General features: G+C 31.6%; 1 protein-coding gene across 5 annotated transcripts in view; it reads right to left on the bottom strand.

Annotated features, from left to right (window-relative positions):
* Positions 1–19,968, bottom strand: part of Vps53 (vacuolar protein sorting 53) — a 56,553-nt gene that overhangs the window by 22,421 nt on the left and 14,164 nt on the right. For all 5 annotated transcript variants that reach the window (XR_013877485.1, XM_080153390.1, XM_080153387.1 and 2 more), the window contains exons 5-14: positions 18,080–18,160; positions 15,054–15,186; positions 14,588–14,647; positions 14,127–14,200; positions 13,426–13,555; positions 13,062–13,139; positions 12,410–12,602; positions 9,752–9,860; positions 1,989–2,072; positions 1,386–1,438 (exon numbers count right to left, since the gene is read on the bottom strand). Coding sequence is in view for 4 of the 5 variants with exons in the window: in XM_080153390.1 (XP_080009516.1) it covers positions 1,386–1,438; positions 1,989–2,072; positions 9,752–9,860; positions 12,410–12,602; positions 13,062–13,139; positions 13,426–13,555; positions 14,127–14,200; positions 14,588–14,647; positions 15,054–15,186; positions 18,080–18,160 (995 nt within the window). In the remaining variant the exon portion in view is untranslated. The remainder of the gene's footprint in view (positions 1–1,385; positions 1,439–1,988; positions 2,073–9,751; positions 9,861–12,409; positions 12,603–13,061; positions 13,140–13,425; positions 13,556–14,126; positions 14,201–14,587; positions 14,648–15,053; positions 15,187–18,079; positions 18,161–19,968) is intronic.

Raw genomic sequence — 19,968 nt, 5'->3', positions numbered from 1 at the left:
ATTTATTTAAGAGAGGTTAGGTCGTTTTAAACTTAAAGAAAATGAATATTGAGACTGGATAATCGAGCTTCCCATTAAAGATATTGATTAATTTTTTTTGTAAAGTATCTTATGTGTATTTTTCTACTTGTGTAGTTTACCATTATAGGTATCTATTTAAATTTAGTACTGTCCCTCAAGGGCCTACATGGGCCAACACCGCCCCCCCCCCCCCTTTCTACTACCAAACCAGAAGTTAAAGTTTTACTGTTTTAAAAGGTATTATAGTGAGTTTAAAAGGAAAAAAGTATTCTCATAACTGACCAAAATATTTTTTTGTATCTATGCCCCCCCTCCCCCCCCTCCTATATAACCAAAAATAAAATAACCATCATAAAATTGATATCAAACAAAATTTAATTCATTTTAGAACAGTAAAGAAAAACCGGTAGACCAAGTAATAGACTAAAACAGTATTTGCCAGCTAAATCATAACATATCTTACAAAAAAAAGACAGAAGAAACGAACACATTTACTCTTTGAAATCTTAATGTTCTTAGAGTTTTACAGACAGATGAGGGGACCAAGGGGATGCTTGTTGGTGAGCTACGCTACTACAAAATTCATTTTTGCACTTTCCTTCTAAGGACTAGAGTTGCAAAAACCTTCCCTAAACATTAAAATCAAAAAAGAAATGACCTATTTGCAACAAATGTTTTGTTTTTTAAAATCTGCGGGCGGCGGATTTTTTTTGCAAGAACTGCGGGTAAGTCGCGGTTTTCCTTTAAAATTATTGTTCCTCTAGTAATTACTGATTAATTTTAAAAAGTTTTACTCAATTATCTTTAATAGTAATGGAATAACAGAGAAATTAAGATTGCTGTTATGGTTTGTAATTCCCCCCCCCCCTCAAATTTAGGTTTTACAGGCAATTTTCAGATTAAAATTTTTTATAGTTGCGCTACCGACCCCACTATGGAAACTTCACTTAAAAAAATGACGAAAATTTTTTCATAAATTTACTTTCAAAGCATAAAATTAACACTTTTAAGGTAAAATATATAATAAAAATGTTTTTATTTATTGATTTGGTATATATATTTGTAAAGAATATGAACGAAATTAGTTTTTAATAGATATTTATGCAAAAAAAAATTATTTTTCATATCTAGGTAGAAAATAAAAAGTAGATTTTTGACCTTCAAAAAATATTGATTTGACCCAACTTTGAAGTAAAAAAAAACTTAGTTCCAAACGTTATTTTTTCTTTTCCTTGTCCATTATGCATGGGCTGGGGTATGGAAATCAATAATATCAAGTTAAAATAAGAAAATTTGATCATGACTTTTTTGCCAAATTTCCACCCTTAGACCGTTGTGGATAGATAATATTAAAGTTAATTTACCTGTTTCGGGTTTTGTTTCTGGAATAGCTTGTTTCTTCATATCTTCAACAAATCTGTAAAATCATGTGATGTTATAATATAGGTAGTTTATTACTAGTGAGGAGACTGGATTTTTGTGAGGAGACTGGATTTTTTTGAGTTTCCTTATTCATTGAATGGTACCAGCAATTTTTTTTAGAAACCTCCTTGAATAGCTAAAATTCATTGATGTATGATTCATTCAAATAAAAAAATTTTAGGTCTCTCAATTCAATCAAAATAAATAAAAATCTTTTTCACAATTAATATTTCGAATTTCATGGCTATTCATCTGCAAAAATGGATTGCCATAACAAATCGCCGAATTTTCAAGTTATAAACCAAATAATAATCCCTTTGAAATTACCTGTCTAATAAAAGTATCCCTAAGTATAGATGTATATGCTTACCCAACTACATGGTTTTAGTGATGGAGACCTTTTTCGTCCGCTATTTAATTTAACTTTGTTAATTTTTCCGAATCTAATGGCTGATATTCAAAGACCCAATTGAAAGTCAGACAGGGTCCCCCACCAGTGGATATACAGTTATATAACCCTGCCCCTCTATTCTATACTTAAATACCTGTCTATCAATTCATTGAGATTCGTATCTTGTGCATCAATGTAAATGGTAAGGTAGGGTTCAAAACATCCTCCAATCAGACCCCTACAAAAACAATGGATATAGAATATACGTGGAGAGATTTACAGGAGAAAATTTGTCGTCAGTTTAGATCATTTATAGGTCAGATCGTTCATACAGTAGGAAATTTTGTTAAAATTTTTGCCCCCAGCCATAATATGGTTGATTTATGCAAAATAATGACCCATGCAAAATATTTTTTCTGTAATGCAAAAATTGCGATGGTACAAGCACTGCAAAATTTTTAAAATTTGCAAAAAGACCTGTTTTTAAAGCTCTTGTACCATCTCAATTTTAAAGATTTTTACAAACTTTCAATTCTAGTGTGTCAAAATAAACCTGAAATTTACCAAAAAAAATGGGGGCAGTCTCAATTCTAACATATAATGGAAGAAGGTGTAGCAAGTAATTTTCCAAAGTAAAAATTGCCAGATTTCATACATAAAAAATGGGGTTGGGCTGGAATCGATAGATACAGATATCCGGCTGATTCATAATTCTGGATATCAAGTATTTAGGGTTATATTAACACTAGAATTGAAATTTCGTAAAAATCTTTAAAATTGAGATGGTACAAACTTTTTAAAATCTGCAAAAAGACCGTTTTTAAAGCTTTTGTTTCATCTCAATTTTAAAGATTTTAATGAAATTTCAATTCTAGTGTGTCAATATAAACCTAAATACTTGATATCCAGAATTATAGATCAGCCGGATATCTTTATCCATCCAATCCGGCATAACCCTATTATTTGTGTATGCACAGCTAGCTTAAGCCAGGTACAGGTTTACCTGAGCACGCCAAAGAAACTAACTAGCAGGGGTGTTCTAGGAAGGTATTGTGAGTTTATAACCACTCTTACTTAAATCGTAGCTGTAGCTTCCCTACTATGATTTTTTTCAAAATACATTTTCTTGGCTGCTGGGTTTCAATTTTTCTTTCTACTATAATTATGAAATGAATTGTTTGTTTCAGTGAGCTAGTTTACAAAGTTTAAAGAGCAAATCTATCTGTTAACTGGATATCTCAGTCATATAATCCAATCCATGAATGAACAATGATAAAAGAATTCATATTCTTTTACAAATTATAAAATTTTAAAGTAGATACTTTCAAGGTTATATAATTTACATTTAGGCTAATAAATCATCCTTATTTTTAATTTAATTGATGAAAGCAATGATAAAAGCCTGGTGAATCTGTATCAGATTGTCCCAGAATATTTCTGAGACAATTCTGAAACACCTAGTATATTTTTCATTTCTCTACTGCAAATTATATCTTTGAAGTCAAAGATAAATAAGATTATTTTAAACTTAATCATCTAAACTATAATATGTCTGAAACAAGTAAACTGAAATAATCATAACACAACAAGAACAAACTCTTAGTAGAAATTATATTTTGATTTATTCAAGCCTTCTCAATTTTGATCATTTGAGAGTTACTGACTGGTAATATCAGTAGGTACATGTTTAACAATAGATCAGATAATTGACTCAAATTACATTGATAATTGATACCAGAACCTATTTCTTGTTGGTTGAACAAATTATTAAAGAAGGTCTCTTCTTTTTTAAAAATCTGATAAACTAATTCAGATGATCTATACAGACCTGCATTTTCCTATCTTTGGAATCTTACAGTCAAACAAATATTACAATTGCATTTCTGCTCCGTTTTATCATCTGAACAGGTACTTCTTTGCAGAATAAGATCTTTATTATTAGGCTAGCAAGTAATTCAGTTAAATTACCAGTATTTTTTGGCAGTACTTAAGATATTTCAACAAGTACTGCATGTGCCAGTTGGAAACACAGGGTTGTTAATGTTATAGTTCACATTCATTAAATATACAGAAGCTTTCAAATGATTAAAATTGAGAAGGCTTAGATAAAGCAAAATATAATTTCTACTAAGAAGTTTGTTCTTGTTGTGTAGTATAGCTCTAACCGCGCGTTTTTTGAGAATTAGACATACCATGTAAACTATTTCAGTATCACCTACTCTCATTATTTTTTTTGTCACAATGGACACAGACCATGCCATATTTGCCTGTTAGTGTAAGGATTTTTTCAGTTTACTTGTTTCATATTATAGTTTAGATGATTAAGTTTAAAATAATCTCATCTATCTTTGAAGACATAATTTGCAGTAGAGAAATGAAAAATAGACTAGGTGTTTCAGAATTGTCTCAGAAATATTCTGGGACAATCAATACAGATTCACCAGGCTTTTATCATTGCTTTCGTCAATTAAATTAAAGATAAGGATGGTTTATTAGCCTAAATGTAGATTATATAAACTTGAAAGTATCTACTTTAAAATTTATAATTAGTAAAAGAATATGAATTTTTTTTATTATTTTTCATTGATAGATTGGATTATATGACTAAAATATCCAGTTAACAGATAGATTTGCTCTTTAAACTTTGTAAACTAGCTCACTGAAACAAACAATTCATTTCATAATTATAGTAGAAAGAAAAATTGAAACCCAGCAGCCAAGAAAATGTATTTTGAAAAAAATCATAGTAGGGAAGCTACAGCTACGATTTAAGTAAGAGTGGTTATGAACTCACAATACCTTCCTAGAACACCCCTGCTAGTCAGTTTCTTTGGCGTGCTCAGGTAAACCTGTACCTGGCTTAAGCTAGCTGTGTATGGAAACTGGCAATTTTTACTTTGAAAGATTACTTGCTACACCTTTGTCCTTCATATGTTAGAATTGAGACTGCCCCCATTTTTTTTTGGTAAATTTCAGGTTTATTTTGACACACTAGAATTGAAATTTTGTAAAAATCTTTAAAATTGAGATGGTACAAGAGCTTTAAAAACAGGTCTTTTTGCAAATTTAAAAAATTTTGCAGTGCTTGTACCATCGCAATTTTTGCATTACAGAAAAAATATTTTGCATGGGTCATTATTTTGCATAAATCAACCATATTATGGCTGGGGGCAAAAATTTTAACAAAATTTTTCTAAAACGGGACAGGGTAATGTATATGTACCAAAAAAAGAGCTAACTATCTAATATGGACGGACGGACCCTTTTTGTAGAAAAGCTTTGCTTTTATAATTATGAAGTAGAACAAATCTACACGTCTAATCTAGATTCTAAACAAAAAATTGTTTGTTATTTTCTCTTTATACAAACCTAATTTTTTGTACTTGATTAACCTTATTCAAGATTAAGTCAATGGACATTTTCCTATCTCTAAAGTTTGAAAGAAATTTATTACGTAAGTTAATATTTTTGGCCAAAAGAAACTTATGCTATATATATATTTGTGGAAATTTTTTACACCTTTAGGATCTATTCAAATAGTTAAAAGAATGATGCTTCATAATTTTATGGAAATTTTTGTTTTATGGTTTATCGATGATATTTAAAGAAATCAAATGGATATAGAATATACGTGAATATAATGACAGGGGGGAAATTTTCGTCAATTTATGTTGATAACAATATTATCAATTATTGGCCAGTTCATTCATCCAGAAGGAAGAAAAGAGGATGTGTAAAGGGGGTGGATTGATGGGTGTTATTTTAGCCAGCTACAGGTTAAACTGTATTAGAGTACATATGAGTGTATGATAATCTGCTGAAAGATCCAAGTAATAATAAATCCATTTTTAAAGAGGACTATGCATGAAATTAAACGAACGAAAGGTGATTCTAAGCACTTCACATCAAGGCTTGTTTTTGGATGTGTCATAACTTTTTAAATCTACCATCGAGGAATTTTATTTATCCTAATTTGGGCTTGGGAGAGATTATTTTAATGAAATTAATTGTCCTTTTACTTAAAATTGTATATAGGTTATTGTTTTTCTGACAACGTATAAGTTACTATATTCAAATCAGGGCCTTATCTTGTGGGTTATAACAGTCAGCTCACTCTTTTTGAATTTATAACTTTATTTCAAAGTTCTAAATGAGTTTAGTATCGTTGCCGATGCGTTGCACAAAAACCAAAAGTCATGAGTTTAAATCATTGCACATAGGGGCAACAAGGGGCAACAATTCACCACCCCCAAATCAAGTTTTAAACATTCTATGAGTATTATCATACCCAATGTACATCAGATTTCAAAGGAATCGTAAAAATACGCTTTTTAAGTAAGCATTCTAATGCATGGAAGTCAAGAAATGCAAAAATTTTCTTACAGAAAAAGGCATACTTTTTGTGTTTCACCAACTATTTTAAAAGTATTATAAAATCTCTTAGAATTAACGTAATTAGACAAAATAACTTCTGATGAGTCATGCATTACATATATTTTGACAGTATAAAAGAAAAAAACACAAATTGAAGAAATTAGTCTTAAATAATTCTAGTTGAAGTCAAGATTTTAGTTTTTATTTGTTTGTTTTTTAATCAACATTTAAGAAGACAGTATGAGGAAACATGTTTTCACTGGTTGCCACCGACTAAAAATACGATATTTGATTACCCAAAGACATATCATAATCGCCTGTACTGGTCTCATTTACCCCCCCGCGCCCCCGTAGGGGTTTTTAGCCCGTTTTCTGAACGTGGGTGCACGAAAAGCTTGTAAGAAAAGGCGTTTAAATGCGCTTTTAAAGTCAAAACTTAAGATATAATTCAAATAAATAAAAGACACAGAAACATAGACATATTGGGAAATATTTATTCTGACTTAGAATTAAAGTTAATAATAAATATTTTCAAGTTCTATTGCACAAAATGATGGGGAGGAGAGGGGGATGGGGGGGGCTAAACCTAAATCTAAACCTCTTTATGTTTGATGTTTTAATGTAACTAAATAATCGTTTCTATAGATTATTACAAATATCAGGGATCTAAAGGGGACAAAGGTCAATAAATTGTTGTACATCCCCAATGATAATACACAAAATTACCCCTTTTGTAGATTAAAGTTAGTAGTTAAAACGTTTGAACACACAACTGTAAAACTTTGGGGACTAGTGTTATAAACAGCCCAATGTCCCCTACCTCACTGCGAAAAGGTAAAGTTAATATGCAAATAACGTGAGGTTCTTATAATCATTCTAAATTTGAATTAGCAAGTAGTCTATCTGTCTGTCTATTGGTAATGCTTTGTTTTTAAATTATGTAGTTACAGGGTATTCATGTTTAAAGTCAGCAGTTTTATTTAGAAAGGGAGGGGACTGTTAATTACACTAGTCCCCAAACTTCAAAGTTTTATAATAACGTTTTTATATTCGTTAGCATAAGAACTTCAGGAAATTTAATTGATTTTTTATTGGTTGGTTCATTAAGTGTTGTTGATGAGTGTCAAAACTTTTCAACCACTAATTGTCATCTACAGACAAATAATTTTGTAATATAATTTATTAAATATGTATTTATTAAATATGTATCAATATTGGGGATGTACATATTAATCGGTTATTGTTTTGTTCCTTAGATCCCTAGGTGTTAATATATAATACAAAGTAGCTTGATGTCTGTTTGTCTGTCCACCCATCCCTTAAGATCTCGCTAACCGCTAAACTGATTGAATTCTACTCTTCAGGGAATATATCTACTGGTCCTGTGGTTGTTTAAAGATCTTTTTCAAAAATAAAAATCCCCCTCAATTTTTTCATATTTCTATAATTAGGGTCGGTCCGTCCGTACGTCTGGTACAGTTAGCTTTTTTACTTTACTTAAACAGGCTAGAATTGTCCTATCGATCTCAAACTTTTCATGCTGATTTCTACAACAGTTAGGTACGACTTAGAAAGCACAGCAACTCTATAATCGTTACCAGAAAGTCCGTACATCCATTTATAACATGCTGATTTTTACTTTTTTGACAACAAATAATGGTTTTGAATGTTAAAAATATCCTATTCATCTGATTTTTTGAATACTGATTCCTATTTCAATAACGTCTATTGTTATAAGCGAAGCATCTCTATAATCAAGTCCTAAAAACGTCAGTATGTACTTAAACAGTAACATGTATTTAATCAGTTTTAATTACAATTTTGTATAGACATGCATTAATATTCAGTTCTGACACTTCACAAGTGTTAATGTTCGTTTGTCCTTCCATTTCAGAGCTTCACTTCTTTCATGGATGTTGTCATCCTTGTTCAATTACCTCTTGGGGCAAATCCCCTAGAGGCTAGGGGCGAAGCCGCTAGTATACATTTAAACAGTAAACAAGAATCATAATATCATTATAAATATAGATATTAGTTAAAAAAATTTAATGTTAATCATGCCCACATTTATAATGGATTTATTAAACATAAAAATAAAGTGAAACTTGTAGCTTGCTAAAATAAGGATCCCCATCCACCCCCATTTACACCATCCCCTCCCCTCCTACTGAAATGAATTCCATGACCCCAAATTTGACACTTTGAACACTAAAATCGGACTACAATTAACCTAGTTACACTTTAAAGGGCCCAAAAAGCTAGTGATAGGGTAGCTGCGCTACTAAAAAATTCTCATATTGCTCTGATAACCAAAACCCCTAATTAGACATTTTAAACACGAAATTCAAGATAGTTGATGGATAGATAGATGGATAGATAGATGGATAGGTAGATGAATAGATATATGGATAGATAGATGGATAAGTAAATGGATAGACAGATGGATAGATGGATGGATAGATAGAGGGATAGATTGATGGATGGATAAATTGATAGTTGATGGATAAAGAGATGAATAGTTGATGGATAGATAGATGGATCGATATATAGATGGATAGAGAGATGGATAGATAGATGGATAGATAGATGGATAGATAGATGGATAGATAGATGGATAGATAGATGGATAGATAGATGGATAGATAGATGGATAGATAGATGGATAGATAGATGGATAGATAGATGGATATATAGATAGATAGATAGATAGATGGATAGAAAGATGGACAGATAGATGGATAGATAGATGGATAGATAGATGGATAGATAGATGGATAGATAGATGGATAGATAGATGGATAGACAGATGGATAGATATATGGATAGATAGATGGATAGATTGATGGATAGATAGATGGATAGATAGATGGAAAGATAGATGGATAGGGTAAGGGGGGACTATTTTCGGGAGGGGTTAATCTGGTAATTTTCTATCTACCTTCATAATAATAGGTAGATGAATAGATATATGGATAGATAGATGGATAAGTAAATGGATAGACAGATAGATAGATGGATGGGTAGATAGAGGGATAGATTGACGGATGGATAAATTGATAGTTGATGGATAAAGAGATGAATAGTTGATGGATAGATAGATGGATCGATATATAGATGAATAGACAGATGGATAGATATATGGATAGATAGATAGATGGATAGATAGATGGATAGATAGATGGATAGATAGATGGATAGATAGATGGATAGATATATGGATAGATAGATGGATAGATTGATGGATAGATAGATGGATAGGGTAAGGGGGGGGCTATTTTCGGGAGGGGTTAATCTGGTAATTCTCTATCTACCTTCATAAAATGACCTTTATCTCCATGTTCCTTTCAAATGACAGAAAAAAACATAAAAGCAAATTTGTTTGTTGTTAAATTACCTACAAAAAAGTATAAAATGAAATTTTTGTGAGATGAATTTTAAGGGTACTAAATAATTAAATCCCCTTTTTGGTTGATTTGCCCCAATGTGCATTGTTTAATCTTACAACCATTTGATATTGATAACTTGCAGATTTTAAAAACAAACCTAAAAGGTTCTGAAGTGATATTGTGATAATTAGAACTGGTTACACTCTCCCCATCTTCAAATGGATTGTTGGATGGATCATAGTTGGAACTCAGGTTTAAGGTTCGACCTAAAATAAAAAGGTCTTTAAGACAATATATAATATTCAGGGATCTTAAGGGATAAGACTATGCCAGATAAATTGTTGAAAAACTTGATTACGATAATCAAATTGCTCCCCCCTGTGGATTAAAGTTCTGGTGGATAAGTTTGAACACCAAAGGTTTGTACAACCCCAACATGAATCAGTTTAATTCCCAAAAGATGTGGAAAGGGGGGGAAATTGTCGTTCATTTAGGTTGCAAAAGGGACATAATTTATAATTGGTCAGTTAGTTCATCCAGTAGGATGAAAGGGGACGGGGTGGATGAGGGATATCCTTATTTTATTCTTCTGCTAGTTTCCTTTTATTAGATTACACGATAATCTGGTGTAAGATCCAAATAATAATACCTAAATCCATTAATAGTTAACAACAAGAAATTAGCAAAATTTATAGGTAAGTTTATAAAAATATATAAGTTTTCTCTCCAATATTTTGTTCGTATTTTATGTCCTTGCATAAGAAAACAAAACAAAGATTATTATTAAACCTTTACGTGGAAAAAAGAATTTTGTTTTTTATTTATGTTCTATGTTTTGTAAACATTACGTGAAATATACAAAAGGGGTAGTTTCATGAAAGGCATTTGAATTTAATTTAGTGAACCGCATATTTTTTCCTGGTTAATTGGTTAAACTACATTAATATAGCATATATATGAAAGAATTTCAATTTTCTACCACGCAGTTTTTAAAATATCAAGACTTGAAAATCGTCTTTTTAAATTGCATATATCACAAAAAGTCGATTTTCAAGTCTTGATATTTTCAAAACTACATGGTAGAAAATTGAAATTCTTTCAAATATATGCTATATAAATATAGTTTAACCCATTAACTAGCAAAAAATATGCGGTTCACTAAATTAAGTTCAAATGCATTTTGTGAAACAGCCTCTTTGCATTTTCTGAGCTATTCTATAACTAACGTTATATTGATACCATGGTATACCAATACCAGTAGGTATATTTCCTGAAATGTGCAATACCATCGGTTCAGCAATTAGCGAGATCTTAAGGGAGAGCCGAACAACCATCGTTTTACTTTGTATACTTGATTTTACAATGGATAAAGAATACATCATGGATATTGCAGCAGGGATGGCAAAATAAAAACCACGTGGTTTTAATCAAGTGGTTTAAACCAAAAAAAAAGCTAAAAAAACAAAAAAAACCAAGGTGGGATGGTTAAAATGGTTTTTTTAATACAAAGGCCTATCTTTCCAGTTATATCCTTATAATAAAGTAACAGGATGTTTGTATGTGTGTTTGTATGTTTGTACCATAGGATCTCGCTAACCGCTGAACCGATTGGGTTCTCCTTAACAGGGTAGCTTCTCATAGGTCCCGGGAAGGTTTATAACTATTTTCTTTGGGTGTGGGACACCCCCAACCCCCCTCCGAAAATTTTTTTTAAAAAACTTTTTAACTAAATTTAAAAATGAGGGAGGGGGGGCAACCCCCCCTCCCCCCCAAAAAAATGTTCGCCCCCCCCAAAAAATTTTTTTTTTACTTTTTCTTACAAAATATAAAATAAAAAATTCAATTATTAAAATCGACTCTCTCCTCCTCAAGTGCCCCTAGAGGCCTCTAGGGGCCTAGCCGCTAGTCTTTTTATAATGTAAAAAATACAGTCAAAAACATAAATACCTAATTCAAAATTCTTTTAATAGTTTAAATCTTTATACTAAAGGGGTAGTTTCACGAAATGCATTTGAACTTAATTTAGTGAACCGCATATTTTTTCTTAGTTAATGGGGTAAACTACATTTAAAAAGCATATATTTGAAATAAATTCAATTTTCTACCACGTAGTTTTTAAAATATCAAGACCTGAAAATTGTCTTTTTGTGATATATGCAATTTAAAAAGACGATTTTCAAGTCTTGATATTTCAAAAACTATGTGGTAGAAAATTGAAATTTTTTCAAATATATGCCATATAAATGTAGTTTAACCATTTAACCAGGATAAAATATGAGGTTCACTAAATTAAGTTCAAATGCATTTCGTGAAACTACCCCTTTATACTAAATTCATTTTTTTTCCCTGCTGCAAATTTTTTTTTTTCCTTCTAGTTTTTTTCCAGCAAGGAAGGCGAAAAAATGGATATTCATATTATGCCCCCTTCCAAATATTTTTTTGTTTTTTTCACCAAAGAGGGGAAAAAATTGAAAAAAAGGCTTTTAGTCCTCTTAATTTTTATATCCCCCCCCCCCTAACCACATATTTTTATATTTTTTTCACCCCCCCCCCCTCCCCCTCAGCCGGGTCAAATTGGAAAAATATACACACCTGGGGTATTGTGACAGGGGAATTTTTGCCGTAATAGGTTGCATATATAGTCCTTAGATATTGGTCAATACGTTCCTCCAGGGGAGGTAATGGGTTTAAGTAATAAGGGGGGGGGGTGGGGGTGGTATCGTTATATTAGCCATCTGGGAGAAACATTTTATCAGAGGGTATGCGAGAATATCTCACAAAAGCCACATATTCTATATTCATTGATTTTACAAACCTGTAAACCGTCTAGAGAGCAGGGACTCAAACGAGCTGGTTTTCTGAATGGAATGGAGAAGCAGCTTCGTGTCCACTTCTCTGTGTCGGCGCTGCAGCAGCCGGCTCAGGTCGGCGCGCGTGATCCGACAAAATTCCGCGGCAATGCGCTCAGACATCTCCCAGTCCGGGGGGAATATTGGACCATGTCGTTCCTAAAAAATAATAATTTTACTATTTAACAATGAAAATTAGTATAAATGCATTAGTACCTACCAAAGTAACAATAAATAAATTAAGAAAGCTTCTAGATCAAATAAATAATCAACCATATTTGAAAATTCCATCGCAATGTTTTACTTTTAAAGTTCAGTTACTTGTTATCGAACTATTAAAAGGTTTCGAGATTTTTAAAGGAAACTAATTTTAAATAGGTACCTAGCTTTATAAAATTGCGGATACTCCCCTAGCAACCGGGTGCTTGTATTCGAATAGCAGAAAGCCCCCAATAGCCTTAGACCATTCAAACAATTAAATTTTCAAAGTCAAATGAAATAACATAAAATCTATGTAAATCTTTTCTAGTTTCAGTGGTTATTGAAATCTTAAGCCTCAGATAACGAAAATCTAACTTTTTTTTTTATAGTATTATCATCAAGTGATAAAATTAATACCTCAAATTCGATAAGATTCTTTTTAAACCACGTAAACCGTCTTTCAATCTTATCTAGCCATGCTTGCTCTTCATTATCCTAAAATATATAATTAGTACCTAGATTTTTATTACATTTCCTAATGAAGAAATTTTAGGTAATTAGTTTTTTTAAAATCCTTATCAATATTCCTTCAAGAATATCCAATGTTTTTGAACCAAAAATCAACGAATGAGTGAGCATTGTAAGTATCAGTATAATTTACATTGTAATGTCAAATCCGTGTTATTATTATTTTTTGTTAATGAAATTTTCATCATTTGTATACATTTCGTGTTCAGTATAGTTTGATTGGCGGAAAATTTTAGCCATGCGCGATTCTCACCTGAAACATGATGGTATATTCTTTGAGCTGTAGCTGAATAAACCAGGTGATGAGAGAGCGTTTAACCCTGGGTTCCAGGACGGATACTACCAGGCAAGCTTCTGCCAGCTGCTTCGTACTTCCAGTGTTCCTTAAATATATTTTGGATATGTCAAAACAAAATACATATTTTGAGCCATACCACCCCCCCTACTCTTATCATTAATGTCGAGGGTCTAATATAGCTGCAGTAGGTACAAATTTTAACGTCTTTTAAAAGAAGCGGTCTTTGCCGAGATGCGAATCCAACATCTTACCACAAACGAAAACCGCCGTCCATCGCCGAATTTTCTGAGAAAACAAATAAGTTTGATTCAAAATTAACTAATTTGGCGAGGAAAAGCAAATGACGGGAAACGGCTGTTTTTTGATATAAGAGAGGCCGCCGTTACTTTACAGTTCCACATTTTAACGTGTGTAACTCGTTTTTAGTTTATTTCCATTGTGTTTTATGTTTGTTTATCCGCCTTCCCCCTTTTTTACTGTTATTTTGTTATTCGTGGAAAATTGTCTTAAGTATTTTACGATCACACGATGATATTTTAGTATGGCTCAGAACTTGAAGTGGATTCTTAAAAAACTTATTTGCTCACTGCCTCGCTAAAATCAGTGAGGCTCGCTAAAATTTAGGTGGGGATAATTTTACCTCACTGATATTTTACCTTTTATCACCGGACAAAGCAGCCTCAAAATCCAGCCTAATCTGTTCACCAAGATCTTTCTTCAGAGATTCAACCTAAAGAACAAGAAAATGAAAGGAAAAAACCATAAAAAATTATATTTCGATAAAAAAAAAGCTAAAACCATCAGAGTATAATTACATAGCTTACCTAAATTGATTGAATTAACATATTTCCAAAGGATGGAAATCCGAGGTACAAAATCGGATTCTGTTAGGATTGTAAAATATTGGCGGATTCATCCAAAACGAATGCGGATTCCGAATTAATCCGAGCTAAATATCCAAATTTTCACGGATTTCGGATTCGGAGTTTTGCGCTAAAAAATTGGCGGATTAATCCTAAACGGACTCTGATGCACATTGTCATACCTGACTAAAAGACCCTTCTGGTAAAAAATAAAAAAATAATAAATATTAATTTCAAAAATCCTAGATAAGTACCTGTTCCGACATTTCTTTGATTTGTGGGATATTTTGGTAAGAACTAAAGTGGTTCAAAACCTAATTATAAAAAAATTCACTTATTAACTTCAAATAAAGGGAGGAAATTTACTGCATAGATAGTATTTTTAACCTCAAGAATCATAAGGGAAAACACAATGGACGATAAATTGATGTATCCCCTAATCATGATAAACAAAATTTACCCTTGAAGGATTATATTAGTGATAGATAAATTTGTACAATGTTACTGTATGCAATAAAATAAAGATTCAAATTGTTTCAGGAAGAAGCTGAAAGATAAAATGTAAAATTGTTCAGTTTTTTTGTTAAAAAAAAACGAATAAATCCCTGCTTTGTTGGCCCGGGTATTTGGCCCCTCGTGGCCAACCAATAGTTTTTAATAATAAAATAATTTTCGTTTCACTTTCTACGGAAAACTGTATAATATAAACAACTATTTTACCTCTAGCAACCCCTGCAACAGCAGCGCAGCTTCTCCATACTGCCGTTTGGCCGTCAGGTTGGCCAGTGTTGCTGTTCCACCAACCAACATGTGGAGATGGTTTAGTGTGGTTATGGCCGTGGTCAGATTTCTTGAATTTAAACATTATTATGTTTATTAAGCTGAAACTATAATCTATAATTACACACAAAGTGGCTTTAGAGAAACAAGGGGGGAAGAAAGTCTCAGTAAGGTACTTCAGGGGTGTATATTCTACATAGGATCCCCGGCTCAGGGGGGGGGGGGGATAAAAAATAAGTGGTTGGAGGGGGAAAAAATGTAAAAATTAAGAAAACTGAAAACATTTTTTCAATTTCCCCCCCTCCTTGGTGAAAAAAAAAACAAAAAAAATGTGTGATAGGAGGGATAAAATAAATAAAATATAGAGTTCTTTAATAGTTATTTATCATATTTTCGTAATATTGTGAATGCTAGAAAGGATATTAAAATTATTTCAACAATTTTGGTCATGTGATCAAAATTTGAATTTTCCTCTACTATTGCCCCCTCTGGGGGCGAAGTAGGTGGAAATTTAAATTTTTGTCACTTGACCTTAATATTGGTGAAATAATTTTGAATGACCTTTCTTGTATAAGCAATATTAATAAAATATGATACTTGGTTTTGTCTCATTCTCTATCTTTTTCTTAAATTCAAAAAAGTCTATCAAAAAATTTACATCATCTAAGGGTGAACAATAAATATCTCTGTCTATTTTTCTCTATATTTCTTCCCCCTCCCCCCTCCCTCACTTTTCTGTCTATTTCCTTCTCTCTCTCCTCCTCTTTTGTACGTTCATTTATACAATAGAGATAACCTAGAGACAGCACAAGGGAATTTTGTTTACATTTTGTTTACATCAGCTATAAATTGTTAAATATCTTAGGTTAAAGCTTTCCTTGGGTGAAATATTTGAAGAAAATATTTCTTCCATCATATAATGTGAAGCGTATGACACAACATATAATAAGTTAGTTATAAATAATTTAATTTCTTATAATAAAGTTATCTTTCTAAAAATTATATCATTGCAAAATTTAGTTGCAAATAATGTTGCCTATAGGGCTGTATTTCATATACAACAAAAAGTGAACAAAGGTTTCTTTTTAAGAAAAAAATGGGGTCAGATTGACCATCTATGTCCAATGTTTATACCCACATCAAATATTAAATTATAACAATGTACAGTAGAGTGGATCAATTTTGGACATTGAATTTGTAATCAACATCTACAGTTTAAACGTCATATAAGAAACCTAAATATAAAAAATTGATTTTGTCCTTGAGGGGAAATGGGGGGGGAAGGTGTTTCCATGCATTAAAAATTTTAGAAGTTTATTCTGGAGGTGCAACTTTTTTTCGTTCAAAGTATTGCTTTATGCATCTTATTGAATTTGTCTTGTTGATTAATATAAGAATATCAAATTGGTTTTAAAAAATATTCATCCAAGCATGAAAAATCTTAAATTAAATGTAAAATCTCTTGGTTTTTAAAATTATTTATGTATTTTTCTTGCTAGGATCAATAGTTTTAAAAACAGATTTTTATTCTTATTCTACTCTTCAAGACAAAATTGGGAAGGTGCATAAAGCTATACTTTGAAAGAAAAATAATTGCCCCCCCCCCAAAAAAAAAAAAAAAAATTCTCCCCACAAGTGTCTTTCTAATAGTTTACATGCATCAGCGAGCCTCCCCATTATTCAAAATATTTTCTTTTCATTTTTTGGTCTCTTATATGATGTTCAGACAGAAAGTGTATGTAGCACATTTAAAATTAGAAAATCATTGAAAATCAAGCCACTCTAGTGTACAGCATTTATTTCTTGAATTCCACAGTACAAAATTATTCCCGTATTTAAATTTAACATATCATATAGGAAAAAATATTCTTGTATTTAAAATTAAAAATCATGTTGGAATTTTTTTTACAATTTTTAAATTTTTTAACAATGTACAGCAAATTATTTCCTTTTTATCTCATGTTTTGAAATTTATAAGATAGATAGAATAAATTACAGAAATAATGAAAGATTTAAAGAAGAGAGCGTCAGGGGGGGGGTTGAGGGGGGTTTCCCCCCTCAGGAGAGGGGGGTTGAGGGGGGTCTCCCCCCTCAGAAAAAGCTTGGGCTTAAATCTTCAACAAATAAAGAAAACAAAATTATTTTAAAAATTTCTTTTTTATGTTAAATATTATTATTTTTGTGACACTTGATTTTGAATGACAAAAAATGTTGAAATAAATATTACCCACTGTATGAAATGTTAAATTAGAAATCAATAATGATGTTGGAAAATTTATTCTCATTTTATACTCTGAAAACAGGAATTGACAAAAAATAATAATTTTTATTCCAAACTTTTAAAACAGCATGCCTATTTCTTATTGGTTGACACTCGAATTAAAATAAAATAATGAATATTATTTCAAGACCAGAAATAAATTTGAAATAAATAATTTTCTTTCCCCTATATTTTTTATTCCAAAATGCCAGGAATTAATTTTGAAATAAAATAATTTTCTTTCCAATATTTTTATTCCTTTTTCTTATTGGACGTCATTTTGTGTCCAATGAGAGACTAGTGTTTAAATATTTTAAAGCTTATTACAGCATTTATTTTGAATATGATAAAATCAACATTCTCACATTAAATGTGATAAATATTTTTCCATTTTCTCCCCTACTAGGTGAGAAAAAACTAGAAGGGGGGGAAAAATAAAACATTTTGTAGCAGGGGAAAAAAATAATTCTTGTGCAGAATATACACCCCTGAGGTACTTTGAGTGAAATCACCTCTAAAGACTATTTTTCTGTTGCTAACAGGGGAGGAACTTATTATTTTTCTTTTGCCAAACCTTTTTAAAAACGATACCTACATATATAATTTAAGAAAAAAATTAAAGTATTCGCAATTGTAATTTGCAAAAAGTTAAAGATAAATTAGCTACCTAGGTAGGTAATAAAAATAATAAAGTTCTAAATTCCTTTTAGCAGTATCCAGTTGTTTGATATCTCTAGTAATTTCTTTAACCATCACCTCACTCTCTCCTGCTTTACTCTTAATATCTCTAAAACAGAAAAAAAAATTTTAATTTATGCTTAAAGGGGACTATCCACGAACAAGAGCAAGTGATTCTAAGCACCTTCCAGCATTGATCCATAGTATTTTTTTAGTGAACATGCTAGGTTTATGTTTAATATTTGCAGACTGGCCAGCCAATTCTGAAAATAAAAAACGTACATAACGTACACAAAAAAATACGTTACGTACATAAAAAAAGTAAAAAAACGTACAAAAACGTACATTCCTAATAAAAATAAGTTAAATAATTTCCTAGTTACCTATTAGCAATACATTTAAGTCTACTAGCAGCTACCTGTAAAGGAGAACCATAGCGAACTGACAGACACAAGATATCCTCTTACTCTATTTAAAAGAACTAGCGTCTACGCTCCTAAAGGCCTCTAGGGGCACTTGAGGAGGGAAGAGTTGAATTCAATAAAAAAAACATGGATGACAACATACATAAGTAGCGAAGCTCAAAAGTTATTTATAGACATCTGGAAAAAAATTAACTTAAAATCAGTGAGCAATTAAAATTCATTTTTGGGGGGAGGAGGTAGTTTTTTTTCTAAAGTCAATTTCTCTTGGGAGGGTGGATGGTGACACTCTTCCCCAAAATAGTTATAAAACTTCCAAAAACCTATGAGAAGCTATCCTGTTAAGGAGAACCATATCTGTTCCGTGGTTAGCGAGATTCTTTGGTACAAACAAACAGACATCCTGTTATTATGTACAAAGTATATCCTATTATAAGGACCAGCAACTACGCCCTTAGAGGCCTCTAGAGGAACTTGATTAGGGGGGGGGGGGAGTTGAATTAAAAACCCATTTTTTTTATTTAAAAATAAAAAGTAAAAAACAAGGATGACAACATCCTTAAGTAGCGAAGCTCAAAAGTTATGAATGGAAATCTGGGAACTATATGACTATAGAGTAGTGTCGTAAAAAAATAAGCATTTAACTTCTTTAAATAAATCACAAAACCTTTTAAAAATATATAATAACGTGAAAATCTAGAAATAAATTCAGCCCCCCAACCAATAAGCAAATCTCAATGAAATTTAGTGGAAGTATTAAGGATGAAAACTAATACAATCCCTGAAAATTACAACCGTCTATCAGGAATATGAGTAGAGAAAATCACAAAAACCTATACATCTAGGAATCGATCTAGCACTGCAACAAATAGACAAACCTTAAAGAAACTTTTTGAAAATATGTAGAATGTGAATTTATTTATTCCCTGAAAATTTCAGCCGTCTATCTTGAATAGAAGTCGAGAAAACCATGAAAAAAAGAAAATCTAGGAATAGATCTTCTAGCACCCCAACCAAAAGGCAAATCTCAATGAAAATATGTAGAATGTGAACTTATTCAATCAAAAAACAGGAGCCGAGAAAATCACGTTTCTCCGATATCATAACAGACTGACAAAGTGATTATAGAGTAGCTTTGCTAATAATTTTTTTAGTGAGGGAGGGGGGAGTAGACCACCCCCATTTCTGATTTCAATTTTAAAAAGAAAGAGAAAATAGGGGAAGGGTGGTGATTTTTTTCTAAGAGTAATTTCTCTTGGGAGGGTGTTTGTACCCTCTCCCAGGACCTATGAGAAGCTACCCTGTAAAGGAGAACCATATCGGTTTAGCGGTTAAGGAGAACCTTCGGTACAAATAAACTGACAGAGAGACATACATCCTGTTATTACGTACTAAGTATATTCTATTAAATAAAGTAGTAAGTTTTTTGTCTGATGCTTAAGATTTTCATAACTACTTCATACAGTTACCGAGATGGTTTTAGGCTATTTTTCTA

This window comes from Acartia tonsa, chromosome 3 (assembly GCF_053477335.1).
Source record: "Acartia tonsa isolate MP-2025a chromosome 3, ASM5347733v1, whole genome shotgun sequence".
NCBI classification, from domain to species: Eukaryota; Metazoa; Arthropoda; class Copepoda; order Calanoida; family Acartiidae; genus Acartia; species Acartia tonsa.
The sequence above is the reverse complement of the archived record's forward strand: the minus strand, read 5'-3'. Positions and strand labels throughout refer to the sequence as shown.